A 24,125-nucleotide genomic window follows, 5' to 3' on the forward strand; every position below is an offset into this window, starting at 1 on the left:
TTTCAAGGAAATGTCTGCAACAACTTCAACATTATGATATATAAAGTACATAATCTATCTTTTTCAAATAGATAGTTTATCTCAAAGTGGTCCAATAAAACAAGAAATGTCATTAGCCTGCTACTTTTTTAATTTTTGTGATCTTTGTCACTGAAATCAGTGATGAATGAACTTGGACTGAGGAGATAGCGTTGATTACCAACGAAAATATAGATGAGTAAAGTGGGACAATTCTAGAAATTTTGTCATTGCAGCATTATGTACTCATGCCAAGCAGAAAGAAAATTTGTCCGAAAACATGTATTAAATTGATTTTCTCCTCCAGAAGTATCTCAAAAAGAAGCAAAAGAATTTTAAATATTCAAATATAGGTGTCGTGTTTTCATGATTTGACTAATAAATGAACTGATGTTCACAGAATTTCAATGTAGGAAGTGGTCTGGCCATTAAATCCTGTTGAGGGTATCTCAGTTATATACATGGTTTAGAATATTACGCATGAATATATAATACTGGTTAGGCTAAAAATCACCAAATATTTGCAGATTACAAAAATATAGAATTCACCAGAATCATTTCCTTTTAGATACTTTGAGAAAGTTTACTGTCTATAACATTATACAGGTGGACTGGGCATGTCCAGTATAAGCCAGAATCCAGTACAAGAATCTGAATCTAGAGAGTCTTGGATAGCTAAGAAGTGCAGACCACCACATGCTTTTTTGGCTGCTTCCCAAGCTTCTGCTTCCTGATCTGTTTGTTTGTTTTTTTTATAATAAGCATACAGCCACCTTTTGGAAACCCCAGCTGACAAAACCAGACAGGCACGCTGTCGATCCACATCAATGGAGGCTATTTCCAACGAATTGGTAAAAGCTGTTTTCATCAAGAAAAAATTAGATGCTAGAAAATAATATCATTTAGACCATATATGTAGCTGCAATAATCTAACTGTTATATGATGGATGGATTTGCAACATTACAACTGTGAATAAAACTTTATCAAACAAATATTTAAAAAGATTAAAAGCTCAAACATAGTCCCACTTATTGCATGCATATGGTTTACATTCGATCAACTATAAGCACTAAACTAAAAGAAGTCTTGAAATTTCTAAGGAAAAATGATTACAATAAGGAGCCCAAACTCTTCCCAAGCAAGAAATTAATCAATATAGGATTAGGCTGCAGTCCATATGCATGTTTCCTTGAATTACATGAAAGGACATCAATATTATGAAAATAATACAAAACAGTTGTACCAATAATTAAAACATGGAAAAATGACAACACATGGATCCTAAAAAATGATTCATATTTAGCCTAAACACTTACATGGTTAACTTGCACATAGGCTTAGTCGTGAAATAAGTCTAAAAACTTTTCTACACCAAGTTTAAAGATGGATTATTACAAATTAAAACTGTTGTCACAATTTATTAAAATAACCTATAAATGCCAGAAAAACATTTATACATCCATCTTTCAGAGTCACATTATTGTGGTCATTAGAAAGTGCATAGAAATGAGTACTAAAATACCTAATGAGTTATGGAAGTAGCAAAAGAGTACAAGAATCATTTAACCTAACAAATGAGTATTAATATATCTAATGAGGTGCAGATGTTGCCAAAGAAAATTGGAATCGTTTAACCTCAGAAGTATGTCAGTTTCCTTAAAGCAAAAACAAGGGTAAAACAAAGATGATGCTATAACTCAAGTCCATAGATCCATAAACTGTTTCCTAATTTCCATTAATCAGTTGCAAGGAAAAATAAGGCTAGTTAGAGATCATATCTGATGATTATAGTTCTATCAATGAATGCTTTATCTTTCGATACAGGAATTCAAACATGCTCATCAAATGAAGCCACTTTGACTAGTAAGTTTTGTAATGGGCTTCATTTGGCGAACATGTTTAAATTCTCTGTATTGAAAGATAAAGGGTTCATTGATGGAGCTTCTTTGAAATTTTTTGGCAATATAATTATGTTACATTTACACTCCAAAGTACATGGATGCTGATATTTTGTTAGCTCTGGTCTGATCTCTTTCATGCTCTCCTTACTCAAACCCATTCTCAACTATTTTAACACCATAGCCACAATGGGTTATCTTTTCCTTCTAAACTAGGCTCTCTTATAGCTTAAACCCTCCTAGTGAAGGTATCAGCCTCCTCTCACTTGTCACCTAGTTCCTTCTTGACAAGTATAGCACCTTGTTGAAGTTGTAAATTCCTTTAACTGGTCCCTATGTAATCCTTAATTAATGGAAAGCATTGAGATGCATGTTGACCCTCGGGGTTTTAATTTTGGATTAAGACCGTAACCACCTATTTGGTGATAGTAGTTGTAATTCCATTTTATATTGAGTATATTGCTATTCTCCCTGGGGATGTGTCCCCTAGCTTAAATGACACCATTCCCCATAGGGAATGTTTTGGGGATGTAGGGTTGGGTAGGAAATGTCTCCATTGTGCTTTGTTTTTAAAGGGGACACCTAGGTACGCCATCCCCTACAACCCAAGCACTTTTGCTACCAATTTTTTTTTAAAAACACACAATTTTGGGAAAAAAAAAAGGATGGGTGGGTCCACAAGGACCCCCACACCCCTTTAAACTAAACCTAAACCTAAAACAGCTCCAAAAGCAACTAAAAGCAAAAAAGAAAACTCATTATGAAATTTTGCAATTCATGGAGGAGAGAAACAGAAAGAGCAGCTATGAGAAGAAGAGAACAGCAATGGAAGGAAGGCAATAGAGAATCAAACCCATGTCATTTGAGGTACGTTTTCCATTCATTATTCATTTTTTTCAAATTTCTTTGCATTTATTTTGGTTTTTTTGAAAGTTCAACACTTAGGAAGGGTTTTTTGTTTATTTTTTGTTCTATGTTTGCACTTGCAGCTGTGTTTTTAATTTTCAACAAAAAGAAACAATGAGCAATAGTGAGGGTAGTGAGAATGAAGAGATTGAACTTGAATTTCAATAAAGAACTAGAGGTCATAGAAAATATGGCCACCATTGGGGGTTCTTTTGAGAGTGGGAAAGTTGTAGTGATTGTGAACTCAAGTAACCCATTTGAAAGCCCTTCTCAACTCCTCAAACAATATGCAAAAGGTCCACTTTATCCCAAAAAACCTCTCTATAGCTATATAATTTTGTGCAAGAAATACTATATGCAAGAAATACTATAGGGTACCTATAAAAAAGTTAATTTTCTTGTCTAAGAAGATCAAGGTAACTAGGTTGCACATGGAGGGGAAGGCAAGAAAGAAGGGAATTCCAATGGAGACTATGCAGCCTAGGATGTCAAAGTCTACTAAAACCATAGATATTGGAATTCAAACAGGAGAGGCTTCTACAAATGGGAAGAAAAGAACTACTGTTGTTGTAGAGTTGTCTAATGCACAATCACAAGAGGTGGCCAAGTCTTCCATTGCTAAATATTTTTATGTCCATACCATACCATTTCATATGGCATGTTCTCCCTATTTCAAATGAATGTTCAAGGATGTAATAGTTATTGATCCGTCATTTGCCCCACTTGGAGAACATAAGCTATGCACCACCCTCCTTGATAGAGAATATTGTAAGGTGAGCATGTTGATGGAAGAAATGAGAAAAATTTAGATAAGGATGGCTGTTTCATCATCATGGATGGGTGGATTGATATCAAACATCAACCACTCATCAATATCATTGTCAAAAGCTAACTCTAATTTTCTTAAAGCTATTGACTGTTTAAAAAAGAGGAAGGATGCAAACTTTCAATTTCAGATTTTGAAGGATGCCATAGAAGAGGTTGGATCCTCTAATGTTGTACAAATGGTGTCTATTTTAGCTCATGCATATAAGTTGGTTGGCTTGATGGTGAAAGGTGCTGACAAGCACATTTTCTAGACCCCATATGTGTTTGTGCATTGAAGGACATCAAGAAGATAGATTGAATGAAGATAGTGGTAGCAGAAGCTAGAGATGTACAAGTGTTAATTTGTAACCATCACACTTCACTTATTTCATTTAAGAGTTTTTTAAGGAAGAAATTCCTCAAGCCCATGGGTACTAGATATGTCAGCTACTTTGATTTGTTAGAGAGGATGATTGAGGTGTAGGAGTTTCTACAATTCATGGTGGTTGTTTGCTGCTATATTTGATAAATCAAATACATGAAGTAATAATAAAGATGACAATGCATGCTGGATATAGGAATAAAATATATCTTTATTTCCACATGAAATTATTATAGAGAAGAAGACAAGAGATGGTCAGCCAAGGATTACAGTCGGTCCAACTACATCATGCTCCCTTCCATGATGACACAATATATTTAAAGGACTCAATAGTTGCCAAGAGAAACACAACTGTCAACCAACCGACGCTTATAACTACCCAAGAATGACAAACAAACAATTAATACATTGTCGGATAACCAATATTATCGAACGTAACAAGACATTGTATGCTGATTACAATGGTTAATTTAAAGTGAGGTAGATGGCCATAAGCAAGCATAACTAAAGGGAGAAATGTGAAATAAAATATCCTTAACAATGATTGGTAGTCCATAATGAAGTTTGCTGGTTTTAGTTTTAAATTTTTAAAAAATTAATTTATTAATGTTTCTAACTAAAAATCTCTTCCTTCTTTGTAACAGCAATCACTCTATCATTTGAGGCTAAAATTCTTTATCTTTTTTGAAATTATATTTTTTGTAACTTGTTTGCACTAGCAGATATGTTTTCTCCTTCATCACACCTATTGCGAAAGTCATAAGATATGCTAATATAGACTCTCGTAGCCTTGAAGATATTTATGAGACATTTTAAATTATGCTTGGGAAGATGAAGCAAGCCATTCATAGAAAGGATCCTATTTTGAGATTTTATAAAAAGCATATTAATCCCATTGTGATGTGACAGTGAAACACTATGAACACCATGCTTCATATGGCAACCTATGCTTTAAATCCCAAATGGTATGTAGCTAGGATGAGAGGAGAGTCTCCATCTCATAATGATAAGGTGAAAGAAGGGCTCATGAAGGCATTTTGAAAAATATATATTTGATGTGTATGGAAATGAGATCCTAGGCCTATGGATGCAAACTAAAATCTCAAATGTCCATAGCATAACATTGGAATGTGAATAGCCTCAACTACAGTCCTGATAGGAGAGCTAAACACTTAGATTTTGTTCTTTTGTTGCAACAAAAATGAGATTGTGAGTGTGTGTGAGATCTAAGGTTAATAATAGATTTCAGCAATAACAATAAATTATATAAAGGAAAATAGACACAGTGATCCAGATTTGGAAAAGAGATACAAAAGGGAATATGTCTCTGTAATCTAGAGTAGAAAGTGTCGGACACAAGTGCTGGTCGCCCTAGTTTGAAGGTGTTCAAAACTATGGCAAGTGACAAAGAATGTAGTCAAGAGGTCCTATAGATCTATCTCCCAAAAGATCAGCTCAGAACAATAGGACAGGGGTGCCCTTTGTCATAGTCCAAGCTTTTTCACCTATTCAAAGTTTGTCGCAACCGGTAACAGTTTTCTCTATGCTCCTATAACACTTTCATTGTCGGATCTGAACCTACACCCAAAAATTGAGGAAGAAGGGTTGTGTTGCATAGGAGATTTCTTAAGTCAAACCCAATGTTGGTGTTGTCACCTCCACAACAACTATGATGATGAAAAAGAGTGCATGTCCGAAGGAGGACAGAGGTAAAACAGTAATGGAAATGCTGGAATGAAATGATTACAGGAATGAAACCCTCTCATAGAGTTTTACATAGAGGTGGTGATGCAATTGGCTGCCATTGGGAATTCATGGAAACAAGAACTGGTATCCATTGTTTTCAATGGATAGAAAGATACGAGAAATTGATTGTTAATCAATGTGATTGTAGTGTCCCCTAAAGGAGCAATGGTTTTAAAACTTGAAGATTGTTAGGGGTAGGTGAAGGATGCAAAATTTATTGTTGAAATCATTATACAATACATTCAAGAAGTGAGTCATGTGTCCAAGTAATAATGGACAATGCAAGCAATCATATGTAAAATACAGCATTGTTTGCCTTTTTTTTTTTCGCTATTTGTTTTGAGTGTGTTTGCAATGGTTTTGAGATGCCAAATAAAGTGCAGATAATAAAGTACTTCGCTGCAAATAAATTACTCAGAAAACTAATAAAACTCAGAAATATAAGAGTTTGAAAATTCCAGAATTTATTTCTGATCTGTTTTTACAAATTTTCTCAAATGTAAGAGCAACCTAGATCATAAAAAGACATTACATATCTAAATCCAACATACCCACAAGATGTAGCCATGAAATAACTGGAGTTGCTCACAAAATATGCATTCTAAAGATACCAAAATGCTCCCAAAATGGACGGCTAGGTGCAATAAGCCCAAATAGAAATCAAAGACTCCAAAATATGCAGAAATAATTCTACAAAACCTTGAGTTGGATGCACTATCTTCCTTACGCCCAACCCAAGAAGAGTATGGCTTGCATCGAATGGTACGGCCAACCTAGAAGAGAGTACAGGCAGCAAAGACAAGCAAATGCGCAATCAAAGCTCTCCTCAAGTTGGTCTCTGTCAATCAGATTTACAATGAGCTCTGCCAAAACAGAAATACGAACTCCACAATATTCCTGTTGTCCTCAATTTTTGATTTCAAAAATTGGACTATCATATAGAAATTTTTGTTAAAAAATGAAAATTTTTACTCTATGGCACGCTTCCTGAGGCATAAATTCACCCCATCCTTGGACTGGATCAATCGTTGATCCATCCCCAAGCTACGTTTTGAATTTCGTCGCATTTTGAGTCCGTTTGCTATGTTTTTGTTTCAATGTAGGGGAATTTTTCGATAATTACCAGTAACTGGTAATTTGTTTTTCAAAACCCCCTTGAAGCTTTTTGGCTTGTAGGGGAATTTTTCTCCAACCGCAAGTTTTTATAAAACTTGTAATGAGGGTTTTAAAACCCCCATTACCAGTAGTTTGACTTTAAGTTAAAATAAAACTTGTAAATGGGATTTTAAAACCCCTTTACATGTCTTTATAACTTAAAGTTATTTTTATAAAGTTAAAATAAAACTTGTAAATGGGATTTTAAAACCCCTTTACATGTTTTAAGTGAAATCACTTGTAAAGGGAATTCTATTTCCCTATTACAAGTAATTTAACTTGTAATTTCTTTTCTAAAACCTGAAATTGGCCTTAGAGGCAAAAATATGAACATTTTGAAAAACTTGTTGTTTTGTTTCCAAAACCCGAAATTCTTCCATGCCATTGCAAGCTGATTTTGGTTCGAATTTTTTGGAGGAAATGTAGGGATTCCTTCCAAGTGTGGATTTGCTGCAACTTTGAAGGATTCAAACCCATTTTCCACACATTCATTAAACCTTTTTTTTTCGCCATTTGTCTTCTTCAAAGCGTTTTTTCTGAATCATGCATTCATGCGATTTGCCATGGTTTGGGGGTTCGAATCTATCTATTCCTAAGGCGTTTTTGGCTCAACCATAAATGCGTTGGATTCTAAGCATTTATCAAACCATTTTATGCGCATTTTTGGTTTCGGATTTGCAAAAAAGGCCCTAAAAACCAGTCACGTGTTTTGCTGTTTTGCACATTCTTCGCCTAAGAGGTATGCTTTCAATCCTAAATTGTTTTTGCTTAGTATTGTATTTAATGATGAAAGAAATCAGTTTTGAACCATCTCCTTGGCATTTTTACGTGGCATTTTTATAGCAAATCGGTTTTGCTTTTGTCACAATGCGTGGCTAAGTTTTTCCCTTTGTGTAAATTCTATTTAAAGGGCATCATCTTCCATGTTGGGTTGATTCTCCAAGTTTGGATTTCTTCTCAACCTTGCAAGGTAATTTTTATTTTTGTATTTCTTTCTTATTTCTTTCCTTGCATTTTCTTGTTTAGTTTTAGTTTTGTTCATGTTCATAACGGGTTTATGAGAGGAAATTCCCCATTTTACAAAGAAATTTGTAAAGTAAAGTTGTTCTTCCCCTTTGTAATTCTCCTTCTTTACTTGCATTCGGGTTTTAGAAACCCGATTGCAAGTAAGAGGAAAATTTGTGTTCTTCCCCTTTTTGAACAAAGACTTAACCTTCTTTGGTCCAAAAAATCAAGTTTCAAGATAAGAAAGATGTACTCTTCCCAATTTGCAATCTTCCCAATTTGCAAAGAAATTTGCAAGTGTGAAAAGTTCTACCTCAAGATGTGTTCTTCCCTTTTTGGACAAAGACTTAACCTTCTTTAGTCCAAAAATCAAGTTTTAATGACGGAAAAATCAAGTTCTTCCCAATTTCGGGTTTTGAAATCTGGATTGCAAGTTGAAAGTTCTTCCCATTTTGGCATGACAAAGTTCCAAGTGATCTTCCCGAAATTCATTTTTACCTATCCGCTTCCAATTCCCTCATCTGTACTTATCATCTTCATCATTTCCCGCATGCCTAAATACCTTTTTTTCGTCCATTCCTTCGATTTTCAGTTTGTAAATAAGTTTGCATTTGGATTTAGAAAACCAATTGCAAATGTGTTCTTCCCAACTTCCAAACTGAAAATTCATTCTCCTTTCATTTGCTCATGCTTCGTGTCCTGCGAGTATAGTTGCATTCGGAATTTGGAAACCCGATTGCACGTTTGTACTTCCCTCTTGTGTACTTGCAAAACATGTTTCAAAACCCGAAATAAGTCAAAAGCTTATTTTTCCACCTCTTATATTTCCTCTCACAAAGCCAAAGTACAAAAGTTGAACTTTCCCATTTGGAGGAGTGAAAATGTCTAAAGATGTTGACTTTGATGTTGCCTTGATACTCTTGGATTTACATTGCAGCATTCCCAGTTGTTTCCAGATGATAGATGTATCATCATCTCCCACTCCAAAAAAGATGAAATATAGGTATGATAAATACCAAAATGAAGTTCCGCAGTCACAGGTTTCCTCCTCCCTTGATCATATCAAGGATACTGAGATAGGGCATGTTGACATGTCCGAATTCATACAAAGGATTGAAGATCCGAAGGAGGGGGATATGCAACGGTTGCTGGACAGCCATATCCATCATGCCGCATCCTTTCCAGTTGCTGCCCTAGAACCGGAATTTATTCTAGCATGTGCCCATCATTTTGATAAAGAGACACTAGTTATTAAAAATGATGATGGAGAAGTGATCATTCACCTGGATGCAGAAGCTATAGAGAGGGTTTTCAAAATACCTTCTGAAACCATTTATATAGGGATCTCCAAGCAAAGTGCAGCTGAATACTTTGCCAAAAGGGAGAAAGACTGTAAGCATCATATCAACAAATGGATTCATGAACCTCGCACTACGCTTACCAGATGGGCAAAGTTATATGATCTGATTTCAAGAATGAGATCGGTGATACTATTACTCTTCTGAGCCGTATGATGGGATTGGAGCATTCCAATGTTTTTGAACCTTGGATGTACCAATTTATTATGTTAATAAGGCAGTCTTAGCACATCCGTTGGGGTGAGATCATCAGTGATGCTTTGTGTGAACAACTTGCAGTCGTCTCTACTACCTTCACCTTCTACATGAATTCATATCTCGTGTATATTGCTACGTCACTTAGACATTTCCCAGGTCTTTCCACCAAGGGTGACCGCATGCTTGTACCGGTTTGGGAATACTATGTGTAATGTCCCTCTTTGAGATTTTCCCTAATTCAGTCCTGAGACAACAATTTCAACTTACAGTGAGAATTATAATATATTTATAAATTAAATATTATCAAACATGAGGACATTTCACTATAATATTTAACTTAATTTCTATAAGTAATTCAGAAGGTAAAACTTAAAAGAGGGTAGAACTTATTACTTAATCTTGATTTCTTATTTATATATATACCTTTCCTTACCTTTACGTAGAAACGATATGTCCATTGATAGTGCTTGTTCATAACCATTAGTTATGATTTTATTTGATTTACCGTTTCATGTCTTATTATAACTATTGATTTGCTGTTTGTATTAATTACGATATAAAATATAGTTTCATTAATTTATGTTGGGCATAACTAATGCCGATAACATACGTATATTTTACACAAACCTATTCGATGCTCCTTCATTTAATTATAATGGTTGATTCTTGTAATACCAACATAAACACTGCCTTCAAGTTACTACGTAGGATGATAGGTGGGCCCCATAACTTTTGTCTTTTAGAAGGGGGCTTTAGCATAAGGAGGTGAATTGGATTGTGTACGTAATGTTGCACGGGGTGAGATGTTAATTAATACAGAGGTAATATGGCAGGGCTCCCTGAGGAAGCATATGCTTTAGAAATAATATGTAATTTATAATTGTTCAACCTATGCGGGGAGAAGATAAAAATAATGCTATAGATCAACCGATGACTATTTACATTGAGATGATACGGTATAGCGGTGCTTGCCTTGAATGACAAAATTGCATATAAAAGAATGATATTAATGTTTTGGTCCCTCTTTGAAGCCAATCACCATGAGAATGTATAAAGAGAATATCTTTGTGTGCAACAAGAGATTGGAAGCTATAGTCTATCTTAACCTTGGAAAGCAAAACGAAGTTAGTCGGAAAATGATTAAATGTAAATTTGCCCACCTTCAAGCTATTCTCTTATTGTTTGAAGGAATATCATTGACTTGTTTTCTTAGATTGGTGAAATGCCTTTTTACTACTGCCGGGGGCATACATTTAGTTTAGATCTCATGATCAAGTGCTGTCTATTCCGTTAATTTTGCCACGAATTTGCACTTGGCCTCATCGATTAATACATAATAACACCGTGCATAGATGTTAGTTCGCATATGTTAACCAATTTTACACATTAACTTATCTTTACTCGTATGCAGTCACCCGGTATTTATTTTATTATTATTATTTATTTATATTACTTATATTATTATTATTATTTAATATTAAGCAATATAAATTTTATATTAATTTTTATTTGTTATTAATAAATAATGATCATATATAACATAAATAATAATCATAACAAATAATAAACATTAATAATTATATATTAGAGGAAAATCGTGAAGTCTCATAAATGAGACGATTTTCCAATATTATTAAATGTTAATTAATAAATGTTTTAATTATCGTATTTATTTAATCACAATAATCCAATGTCCAAAAGGGGTTGAGACAGTCTGCCCTTCCCGAATTTGCTTGCCCTCAAGCAAATGTTTATTTTAATTTCCTCAACTAAGTCATCTACCAACATGAGTTAAATAACACGGAGCATATACATGGAAAACACGAAGCATACATGAGGAAGGCATACAGCATACACATGGAAAACACGAAGCATACATATATGCAAACACGGAGTATACATGTGAATACACACATTGTGAAATTTCTTTCTTGTTATGAGTGGAAACACCAATCAATGCCAGCTTGATGAAAAAAACATAAACACTCAATTTAGTTTGTGATCTCAAGTAGAGTATTTAAGAATTTCAAGTGGAGTAAATATAATGAGTCTGACTAGCCATATTGACAAAGAGGATAGATAGCACAATGTTTGGATACTTTCCTCAAGTGTTAACTAAATGGACATGGCTTAACTCCCTATTCACCATTATGAAAGAGAAAAAATTTAGACACAACGAGACGCCCGTAGCACTTATCAGGCCCAAGAGCGGTACACTCCCCCTTGGCCCAACTGATGGCAGACTTTCAGTCATCCACAGCGGGTTGCCTACCTGACAGAGGCCTAGTTTCTGCTGACCTCATTGCTCTATCTCTCTCCCACACTAGTGGTGAATGTGAAGTATACATCTATTATTAGTCAATTTCCTTTAAGATTATACTATTATCAATGAGATAATTCCATACTCATTCCCTAGTGAGAACAAGGAGAAGTAGGTGCAATAGGATGCCCGTAGCACTTATCAGGCCCAAGAGCGGTACACTCCCCCTTGGCCCAACTTGTGGCAGATCTTCAATCATCCACAGTGGGTTGCCTACCTGACAGAGGCCTAGTTCCTGCTATCCCATGGCCCTATTCCCTTGTATCTTACTGGGTTTGGGTATGCAATTTATCCATTCATCATTACTTACTAATTAATCCATGGTTTCTTTATGGGACTAATCCTTGTGATCTTAAAATCACATTAATAATGCAATTCAATACTGACTTGTAATTTCTATAAATGTTTGTGTATGCATTAGCCTTCTCCGTATTCACTTCCTCAGTGAGATCAAAAGGATTTAGATGCAATGAGACACTCGTAGCACTTATCAGGCCCAAGATTGGTTTACTCCCCCTTAGCCTCACTAATGGCAGACCTACAGTTGCCATAGCGGGTGATGTACCTGACAGAGGCCTAACATCTGCTGACCTCATTGCTCTACCCCATTTCACTAATGGTTCATATCAAATTTATGATTAATTTATTCTCAATTTAAATGCTAGCTTATTTGTTATATATATATATATTTTTTTTATTATCATTATATATATATATATATATAAAGTATTTTAAATGCCACATGGATATGCCTAGTTATCCACAATTCTAATTTGAATTATTCTGAAGTCGTACCCATTCAATAACTATTTGGCTGATAATAATATATTTTAAATTCATCTTACGAGATGGCACCCTCGTTGCTTATCGGTCATGGTATTTGCCTCTGTTTCTTGACTAGAATAAATCGTTGATTCAATCTTACCCTACAGGATGGCAAGATCATTGCTTTGATACCATTTGTAATGTCCCTCTTTGAGATTTTCCCTAATTCAGTCGAGACAACAATTTCAACTTATAGTGAGAATTATAATATATTTATAAATTAAATATTATCAAATTTGAGGACATTTCACTATAATATTTAACTTAATTTCTATAAGTAATTCAGAAGGTATAACTTAAAAGAGGGTAGAACTTATTACTTAATCTTGATTTCTTATTTCAATATATACCTTTCCTTACCTTTACGTAGAAAGGATATGTCCATTGATAGTGCTTGTTCATAACCATTAGTTATGATTTTATTTGATTTACCGATTCATGTCTTATTATAACTATTGATTTGCTGTTTGTATTAATTACGATATAAAATATAGTTTCATTAATTTATGTTGGGCATAACTAATGCCGATAACATGCGTATATTTTACACAAACCTATTCGATGCTCCTTCATTTAATTATAATGGTCGATTCTTGTAATACCAACATAAACACTGCCTTCAAGTTACTACGTAGGATGATAGGTGGGCCCCATAACTTTTGTATTTTAGAAGGGGGCTTTAGCATAAGGAGGTGAATTGGATTGTGTACATAATGTTGCACGGGGTGAGATGTTAATTAATACAGAGGTAATATGGCAGGGCTCCCTGAGGAAGCATATGCTTTAGAAATAATATGTAATTTATAATTGTTCAACCTATGCGGGGAGAAGATAAAAATAATGCTATAGATCAACCGATGACTATTTACATTGAGATGATACGGTATAGCGGTGCTTGCCTTGAATGACAAAATTGCATATAAAAGAATGATATTAATGTTTTGGTCCCTCTTTGAAGCCAATCACCATGAGAATGTATAAAGAGAATATCTTTGTGTGCAACAAGAGATTGGAAGCTATAGTCTATCTTAACCTTGGAAAGCAAAACGAAGTTAGTCGGAAAATGATTAAATGTAAATTTGCCCACCTTCAAGCTATTCTCTTATTGTTTGAAGGAATATCATTGACTTGTTTTCTTAGATTGGTGAAATGCCTTTTTACTACTGCCGGGGGCATACATTTAGTTTAGATCTCATGATCAAGTGCTGTCTAATCCGTTAATTTTGCCACGAATATGCACTTGGCCTCATCGATTAATACATAATAACACCGTGCACAGATGTTAGTTCGCATATGTTAACCAATTTTACACATTAACTTATCTTTACTCGTATGCACTCACCCGGTATTTATTTTATTATTATTATTTATTTATATTACTTATATTATTATTATTTAATATTAAGCAATATAAATTTTATATTAAATTTTATTTGTTATTAATAAATAATGATCATATATAACATAAATAATAATCATAAGAAATAATAAACATTAATAATTATATATTAGAGGAAAATAGTGAAGTCTCATAAATGAGACGATTTTCCAATATTATTAAATGTTAATTAATAAATGTTTTAATTATCGTATTTATTTAATCACAATAATCCAATGTCCAAAAGAGGTTATGACACTATAATCACTTGCCTCTAAGATCAAGTAGGTCTCATTTCAGAAGGGTTCAGGATGCTTTCTTTGGTCATTATTTGTGTCAATTTGACAAGAACCTGAAGAACAAAAGAGTCTCAGATGAAGCATGGGAAAAGGTGAAAGAATATGGTTGTTTGTTTCTCCAATTTCCAACTTTTACCTACATGAGAGTTGGATGCTATGGCGGGCAGCCTTACATGCTCCCACGATACCCAACAGATAAGATTATTCTCATGGAATTGGGGAGGCAGATCATGGTTGTGCATACACATCAGTCAGTTAAGCACAAGGTTGGCATGGGTATTTCTTCCAACAACCCATTGAAGATTGGTCAATATTCTCTAATGACTTCAATCAAGGCCAGGGCTATGGAGACTGAGTTGCAGGAAATTAGACTCAAAAGATTCAAACCTAGAGCTGATTTCGATTATCGAGGCATGAAGGAGAAGATCAAGAAGACCTTCATCCATGTACATCGAATAGAAGATATCTGGGTTGATCTCCGTACCGAAAAGGAGATTCACAAGATGGATTACTGCCGACTCACTGTAGAACAGATTGTGGATCTAAACCTCGTGAACGTGCCACAAGGGATGATTGATGATGGCAACATTCTTAATCCTAAGTTTGTCAATCAGAATGTTGATGAGGCTCCACTTCCTTCTATCCACTGGTCCCATAAGGAAGGCACTTCTATCTTGGATAGATTTCAGTTAGTTCTTGCCAATACCAATAGCTGGCTTAAGAATAATGGTGTCAAGCTCATTAAGATTAAGGTTGGGAAAGAAGATGATTCTACAGGTCCTCTTGGGCGGAAGTCTGAAATTCAACTAGACAATAAAGAAGGTGCATCCTCTTCTAGTACAAGGATTAAATTGCGAGTCAGCTGTGCAATGGTGCTTCCTCCTCAGGAAATAACAGTTCAAGGCAAGGAGAAGCCTGTTGTGACGTTTTCACACATCACCCCATTGCAAATGGGGACCCTTGCTTTTTTTTTGCTGTTTAGGGTTTGTTTTTTGGTCTTTTAGGGTTTTGTTAGCTGGCCTTTGCATTTTGAGTGCTGTCGGGGATATCAATAGGATAACAAGTCCGGCTTGAGTGATGTCCTGATCCTGAAATTTGGCTAAGTCTGGAATGTCCTGATCCTGAAATTTGACTAAGTCTGGAAACTGAAAAACCTCAAAAAACTAGATTTTGCAATATAACTCCTGGAGGTTTGAAACCACTCTCAAACATCCTGAAAGTATATATGGAATATAACTTAAAGTATAAGTCTCTTATACTTAAATGTTATATTCCATAAAAATTATCCTGATAGAGAGTTCAAAAAGTCAAATTTCGCTCCTGTCCTTCATTGAGGATCCAGAGCGAATTTCGCTCCTGTCCCTCTCCCAGGGACCAAGGCGAAGTGCTCCTGTCCCTCACCAAGGGTCCAAGGCGAAAAGGCTTATTTGAGTCATTCCTGACCTTGTTTGGTCAGATTGAAACATCAAAGACACAATGAAGGACGAAATGAGCATGATAGAGCATCCAGACTTGACAATGAAATGATGAAGTTTTTTGCCTAGAAGGTCAAATTCGCTCCTGTCCCTCACTGAAGGACCAGAGCGCTTTTCTTTATATGCACAATTTTAGACCTTTTTTGGACATTAACTTTTATTCATAGCATGAAGCAAGATGATATCTTCCTTAGCCAAGACATTTCATGTGAAAAGTGAGGCATTTTGGCCTAGAAGACAAAATTCGCTCCTGTCCCTCACTGAAGGACCGGAGCTTGAACTCCAAATTTGCATTATCCTCACAAGATTTAAGTGATTTCGCGATTTGAGGAGGACAAGGGTAGTATGTTTTGCCCGTTGAATATAACTTGAATGAGTCACAATGGAGAAAATCAACTCGAATTGCAGTAGGCGCTCCTGTCCCTCACCCAGGGACCAGAGCTATTTTCAAAGGAAGCTCCTGTCCCTCTCCAAGGGACCAGAGCGATTTTCCCTCAAGACAAGTTTTTGGCAAAAGGAAAGCAAGTTTCGCATTTGAGGTGGGTGAAGGAAGACGCAATCGATCCGTTGAAGATAATTTTCGAAGATAGCAAAACACAATTGAGCTTATAAATGCAAAATCGCTCCTGTCCCTCTCCCAGGGACCAGGGCGAAAAACACATTAGCTAACCTTCCTCTCCAAATTTGGACGAATCCAAGTCAAGACGCAAGGTCAAAATGATGTTTAAAAGGTTTCACGGAGGAATGAAGTAACAAAGGCCATCAAGTTGATGAAAAACGGCTAGGGCGCTCCTGTCCCTCTCCAAGGGACCAGAGCGAAATGTTCAACATGCCTAATAGCCTAACGATTGAAATACCATTTCTCATTTTCACGACTTAAGATAAAATGGAGAAAGCATGTTTTGTGCCTTAAAGGTAATTCAAGGACGATGAGATCAAGAATTTGCACAAACAACTATGGCGCTCCTGTCCTTCACTCAAGGACCAGGGTGAAAATCTTGGGAAAGCACGTTTTTGCCTTGAAGAAGCGGGTTGAACATGCATAGAAGAGATGAACGAAGGTCATTGCTTACCTCCAAACTTGATTTGGCGATCTAAAGGACAAAGACCAAGGACAAAAGATGAAATCGCTCCTGTCCCTCACCAAGGGACCAGGGCGAAAATGCTTTAGAGTGCACTCATTTCAAAGATCGAATAAATTGAACTCGAAATTCTAAGTAAAAATGCCATCTTGGACGTCAAAAATGAGGTCTTGGACGTAAAAAACAAGAAGTGTGAGGTCCAAAAGGTATAGGCGCTCCTGTCCCTCTCCAAGGGACCAAAGCGATCTTGTTGATATCTATTATTTTCCCATGCTTGGGCGCCAATATCCTTCAAATTGCATTAAATGCCAAATTCAATAAAACCTTGAAATATTTTGAAATTAAATTGACATTTAATAATGGCGCATGGCATTTAATAATTAATTTTGAGCCTTAAAATCGAAAATTTTAATTATAAAGGCATTTTGAAATTAATTATTATTAATTTAAAATAAAAAAAGAGGGCGCTTGGGGTATTATCTATTATTTTTTTGCAAAGTTGGCCTCTTTCTTTTTAATAATTTTGAGGCCTATTTCACCAAGTCGGCCCATGGAAAATGAAATGGTGAGCGCCTATATAGTGGGGGTATCTTGAGCGATGTTAATCCATCATTCACTCATTCACTCAAGTGCGATTTGGAGAAGAGCAACAAGGTGCGAAATTTGGTCTAGGAAGGAGCGATTTTTGTTGAAGGCCAGAGGTGGAGCGAATTTTCCTCAAGGCGTTGAAGGCTAGAGGTGGTGAAGTTGATAGAAGAAGCACATTTTGAAGACTTCGATCCACATTTTGCCTAGCAAACTTGCTTAATTTTGCATCTTTTCTTAGATTTAGTTCTCAAGTGGAGGTATGGCGAGATTCTCCTAGTCTCAATTTTGAATTTTCAATTTTCAATTTCAAGTGGCTTAGTTAAATTTAGGAAATGATAATTCAAAGATTTATCATGAGGTTTCCTAATTTAAAACTTAAATCCTCTTTCTAGTCTATATTTCCACGTTGCAAAACATGTTACTAATTTTGAAATGTTGTGTAGGTATCAAGATGGCGACTCCCAAACTCGAAGGATCTACAAGTCGGAAGGCTCTCATCAAGGAAAATCAAGCAAGGACAAGGGCGACCTCCTCCAGTCTAGCATCGACAAGGACGGCCTTCTTTGGACTAATGTCATCAAGGGCGACTTCTCCAATCCAGTATTCCAAGGCAAGGTACATCAATCGTCCTGCACATCAAGGACACAAGAAGTCAAAGCAAAGGGTTCGTTGAAGAAGTAGATAGTTCTAGATGAATTAATTAAAGCTAGCTTCTCAACAACATTAAGTTGAATATCTACCAAGTTACAAGTGTTAGACAAGGTGGCATCCCAGTCATCGCTCATCCAGTCGGATTGTTCCACCTCAGCATGTCCAGATTCAATGTACCTAACTCATGGAAGGTGGCACCAACTTCTATGTACCTACCCCGGTTATTCATTGGTGGAATTTTCCAGAGAGGACATGTGTCCAAGCAATACAATTTTATCATTGGTCAAGCATTAAATGTTATGTAATGGTTGTAACAAACCCTAATTAGGGTTTTCATTGTTGAATCTTGGCCATTGATCTCAAATCGATCTAAGCCATCGAATTGTATTGTGGGCACTATATAAGCCCTGGCATTTCATTTTGTAAAGGAGGGAGAATAGTTAGAAATAGTCAGGAATAGTTGGAAGCAATTAGAGTAGAGTAGAGAGAGAAGGCAAAGATTGTTGCCAAGATGTTGTTGTAAAAGACTTGTAACTTCATTGAAGAAATGGTGAAATTTATGGGTCGATTCGACAATTTGCATGGTCTTTATACTTCTCATGTTTGATTTCATGTTATTAGATGAGTGGAAGAAATGTGCTTGATTGATGGTGGAATTCGTATATCCATACTACTAGCAGTTTGTTGATTACAGACTTGCCTTGTGTAGTCAACTGGAATCATTCAGCTTAAGCTTAACTTCAATTGTCGCTTCTTCATCGATATGCATCAACCTGATGGTGTCTATGCCTACAGTGATGATTTGAACATCATAAAGCTTTCCTTCGAAGATCGCACTAGCCTTGTGGAGATGGTCCTGCGATGTCAAAACAAGACCTAGTTAGAATTTCATCAAAGATCAATCATTGCTCCTACATTCCTTAGTATTAGGATTAGATTCTTTCCTCACCCTCCTCTTTTTTTCCTTTTTTTCAAGTCAAAGTTAGTAAGAGCCTATGTTCTAGCAATATTCAAAGCAGATCAGACGTTCAATCATCGAATGTAAGTCCCCTTGTGATTCCAGCAAATCACATCATACCACAGAGAGCTTATCCACACGTAGAGACCCTACATCGAAGAATCTTGAAGTCATCCTGATTGATCCTTTTTTGCGACATCTTCAGCAATCAGAGACTTTATTCAAGAGAGGATAAGGTACCCTTGGGTATTTTATTCTGTGTTTGATAGTGTACAAAATACACGTCAACAAAGCCACAGTTGGAAATTCATGTGATTGATCCTGAAGCTTCAAAGGAAGAAACTCAATCTGATAATGCTCCTCAGTTGCTTTCTACAGAGTCCCCACATAATTCTCTTTCTTCACTTCCTATTGAGGTACCCATGTTTCCTCCTGTGATAGATATGAGCTCTCAATCTGCCCCTTCAGTTTCAGAATCTCCGCAGAACGTCCTTCAACTTTCAGCAGCAGAACCATCTCAAGGTCATTCTCAAGAAAATTTGTTGAATATCTTTTCAGATGATCCTTCATATGTACCTGTGTCTGATATTGATACTTCTATGACCTGTTTTGATGAGTTCATGACATCTTCATCACATCCTGTCGTCACTTAGCAGACTATGGTGGCTATTTAGACGGACACTTCTCCCAAGGTCACCACAGTTATTCAAACAGAAATTGCTTCTCCCTCTATCCCAGAATCAGAGTTAATGGCTTTACCTCCATGGCTCAGTTCCTTCATTGCAAAGAGGAAGAAGCAGGTGATCTCACCTGATGCCTTTGACTACCAACAGTTGAAACAATCAAAACCTAAAGCTGTTAAGAGGGCAAAGACAGTTTCGAGGGTGATTGTTGATGAAAATCGGAAGAGAGTGGCAGAAATTGCTGAACCAATATCAAATAAACCAGTTGAAGAAATGCAAGCAGCTGATTATCGGATCACCAAAGTGCAACTGGGTAAGCAGACTCATGAGGTTGTCAAGCATGATGCTCAACAAACAGTGGCTACATTGGTACAACGGTATGATGAGGTGTTGACCAAGAAAGATCAATTGGAAGTAGAGAATCAAAGATTCATGGCAGCCATCCAAAGTATTACTCAACCTTCAAGTGGAGAAGGCCAAGTACCTATTTCTTCCAGGGTCAGCGAACCAATCCAAGGTATCGAGAGAGCCGCCCAAAAGGTTCAATCCTTAGACACCTGGGTTGATCAACTGCATGACTTATGTTCACAAGTCATAAGACAGGTATTTGAAACAATGGTTAAATTGGAAATCATTGAAGATAAGTTGAATCAAATCTTGTGTGCTTTCAAACTAAATTTGGAGAAGGTTGAGGGAAATTTAGTTTCTTGGCGAAAGATGCCTAAACATCAGTTGGGCGTTCTTCAAGTGCATGACATAATTAATTCCTTCCAGAGTCATGTACATTGAATATGAGGAACTTCTAGAGAACAAATCTCTTGTTCTCAAATCACTCATTGAAGAAATTAATGAGACCTTAAAGTTGCGTGAAGCAGTCTTTCAAGATATTACCTCCCGTTGTAAAAAGGCATCCTGCGACATTTTAAATCAGAATGATGAGCTGTTGCCCGAGGAAGAAGTTCTTGCAGATCTGCAACTCAAGATTCATGATGAATGGAGAAGTGAGCAATTCTCAGTCGCTTCCATTCAAATATTGATTAAGTATCAAACTGAGTTGCAAGAAATCCGGTCAGCATTGGAAAAGGGCAATTCCACGCTATGCCAATGCCATGATGTCATTGTAAAAACTAGGGTGGTGGCTATGAACACTCATGAACCAGATCCTGATGAATTGCAGAAGTTATTCAGAAGTTCGAATTGTTCATATCTTCAAGAGGTGCAACTTAAGTGCTTTTAACACTTGTTGTAAAATTTTAAAATTGTAATTTCAGAATTGTAGTTTCCCTTTCGGCAAGTTTACTAGTAAAAGCATTTTTGTAATTGCAAGTTGTCATCACTTGCATTTTTGTAATTGCAAGTTGTCATCACTTGCATTTTTGTAATTACTTGTAAGGCAACTACAAGTTGTGTCCGATTAGGACTATAGTTGGAATAAGTCTTAGTTAGTTAATGAAGTCATAATTAGTTGTTGAATGGGTCTTGGTGGTTGAGGGAATTTCTCAAGTTAGTTAGGATCCTCCCACCTTTTTCTCAAGGCTCCTCTCCTATAAATAGAAGAGAGGGTCCTTTGTAATCTTTATCTTTTGGGAAAGCAAGCAAAAACTCTGCCAAATTTACAACAAGAAGTCTTTGAGCTTATGTATGTGAATTGAAGGTTTTGAAGAATAATAAAGAAGGATTACTCAAGTTTTGAGTCTTTGAGCTACAAGTTTGAGTTAGATTCTTTTTATTTATCCTATGCAAAGTGTTTCTAAAGGAGCTTAGTCCAATCTGATTTGAAGTCTTTGAGCTGCAAGTAGAGAAGATTAATTAAAATAGGAAATCTCTAGAAGGAGCAGCAAGTCTTTGAGCTTGCGTCTATTTTTGAGGAAAAATTATTGTTTGATAAGAAATAGCAGCAAGTCTTTGAGCTTGCATTATTTCTTGTCTTTGTGTTAAAAGAATAAATTATTCCAATCTTTGAGCTGTTGTCTTTTATTCATTGTAAAATTTAGTATAGCAAAGGGTAGATAGGACTTCCAATAGTCAAGTCTTTGAGCTTGATATTGTTGTCTCGTCCCGAAGGAAGTGACAGAAGTCTTTGCGCTTTCAGGAAACTTCATTTCCTTTCTCTCATTTTACTTAAAAGTGGTTACTACTGTTCATATTCAATCGCTATCCTTTTCTGTGAAGAGAAAAGGATATTGTCTTTCTTGAAGAAAGAAGGAAGACTGCTGTACCATCCTGTTTTTATTTCAGTTTTAGTTAGATAGGGGGAGCCTTCCCTTAATTAGGAGAGTTTTTACTCGTGTGTTGTGGTTGAAACCACAATTTTGTATATTTCCCCAAGTGTACAAAATTTTCAACCAACAATTCCCAACTATGATCTCCGAAGTGAAATCACCAAAAAATTCTCCAAATTATATGTCTCAATAATGTGGAGAACGTTGCCTGCAACAGTTTTCGTCCTCACAAAGCAAAGAAGAGCAATCCTCCCCCAAAATAAATAACAATAGCAAATATCAAACTCAGCATGAATGAAATAAACTCCCAAAGATGTCTTTATAGCCTCCCCCGAAAGGCTTGATCCCTTTCTCCTTGCACACTTTATTTAATAGAAATCACCCTTTTCAATTCTACAATGTAGCATTAAATAAAGGATCCCGTATATTTAAAATAAATTACTTTTTTATAATTAGCCCTTTATGGTCAAGTTAAAACTTTAGTTTAACATTTTATCAATTAATAACTTATCGTTATTTTATTTAAAACCACCAAACTATATAAAATGTTGAGATAGTCATCAAAAATAAACCCACCAACAATACTAAATATAGTAACCCTACCAACTGGCCCAATTAGTGCTTAAAATTGACTTACTAAAAATAGTAAAGTATTAATAGATCACTCCCAAAAAGGGCATTATGCTCATAATAATGGTGGGAGTTCAAGTAACCATCAAATACTATCAAACTGCTGGAGAAACTGCCTCCAAGGTTCCCTAACCTTAACTCATTAGCCTATGGGAACCAACTAGATAAGCTAAAGGTCCACCAACTCAAATGGTTAGGAATGGGACATTACGTCGTAGAACGGTGGGTATGTTGATTGAGACATGGTTTTCATATATACAGACACCTTTTGATGTCCACTCACTCAACCTCATGCTACAAAAGTTGGGTAAGAAAATAACTTGGAGCAAACAAATCTATGTTGAGGCTAAAGAGATCCAAATGTAAATCACAAACCACCACATGTTGCTAACCATTTTTAAATCATTCTCACTTGGAGTTGTTGAAAATAATTGAAACACTTCAATTTTTTAATTTTACATTTCACTTTAGTAATTACTAAATTACTAATTTATATTTTTAATTAAGTATGCTTTCTTCTTTGTTTTTTTAATTTTTGAACAAGTTGCTAAGACCCAATTTGCATCCAACAAAATCATCTTGCAACAACATGTGAAGGTGTGAGAGACACTTTTTGTAATGTCCACATTTTTTATCACATCAACATTGTAGTTAGCTCTAGCTTTCTTGGTGTGCGCCAGCCTTGTTTGAGGGGATGTTTGATGTTAGCAATTAACTTAGTTGGTCTAGAGGACTCCTATGACACTTTTCCAAGTGAATTCTAACTTCTTGTGTGTTCTCCAAGATTCTTCAAGAAAGCATCTAATTATAGTAAGTCACCCTATCAGCCTCAATTTTCATTATTCATCATTGGACGTAGCAAATGTGCCGAAAGTGCCCTATCAAAGGCCCGAAGAGGAGGAAGCAAACTAGGTCGAATTATATCACCGATTATTTTTTGGTAGATATATTATCCTAGCTAGACCACTTGAAAAACAACCGGCCGATCAAATCATGAAAAGTATGATTTATTTAAATCAAGAAGATCAAACAAAGGATTCCAGTATGGTCACTTTTCGATTTCGATGCTTTCTAGGATTCGGATGTGTTATTGCCTTTGATTTAATTATTTTACAAGGTTGCTTAATTTTGTTAAAATAATTTATAAGACACCTTAGTGTTATAGCTCGTTGGAAAGGGGATAAAAAGTTTTAAATCATGGATGCATAAAAAAGGGACCTTGCATATCAAATATTATTATTTCATAAACAAGGTCTTTTGGAGCAAAAAAGAGCATTTTATTAAAAGCAAATTTTAAATCTCTTCTAGAAAGTTTGGCAGAAAAAAGTACAAAAGGAGATTCAAGAGCTCATTTGCATTATGCAAATTATTCTATTCTCCTCTAGTGAAACCCTTGTGGTTTTGTGAGATTGAACTTGGTTCGTCTCAACCTTCGTGAGACCAAAATCCCTTTTGGAGAAGATTAGATAGGGTGGTGAAAGATCCCCCGTAGTTAATATAATGTGGCTCATTTAGAATTACAAGTTGTGCGGAAAGGAGA

The 24,125-nt window shown here is 35.8% G+C and overlaps 1 protein-coding gene across 1 annotated transcript in view; it reads right to left on the reverse strand.

Annotated features, from left to right (window-relative positions):
• Nucleotides 1–276: 276 nt before the first annotated feature.
• Nucleotides 277–24,125, reverse strand: part of LOC131875486 (protein TAB2 homolog, chloroplastic-like) — a 92,308-nt gene continuing 68,459 nt past the window's right edge. The window contains exon 2 of the mRNA XM_059219920.1: nucleotides 277–876. Coding sequence (XP_059075903.1) covers nucleotides 617–876 — 260 coding nt within the window. The 3' untranslated portion in view covers nucleotides 277–616. The remainder of the gene's footprint in view (nucleotides 877–24,125) is intronic.

The sequence above is a fragment of the Cryptomeria japonica genome, chromosome 4 (genome assembly GCF_030272615.1).
Source record: "Cryptomeria japonica chromosome 4, Sugi_1.0, whole genome shotgun sequence".
In the NCBI taxonomy this organism is placed as follows: domain Eukaryota; kingdom Viridiplantae; phylum Streptophyta; class Pinopsida; order Cupressales; family Cupressaceae; genus Cryptomeria; species Cryptomeria japonica.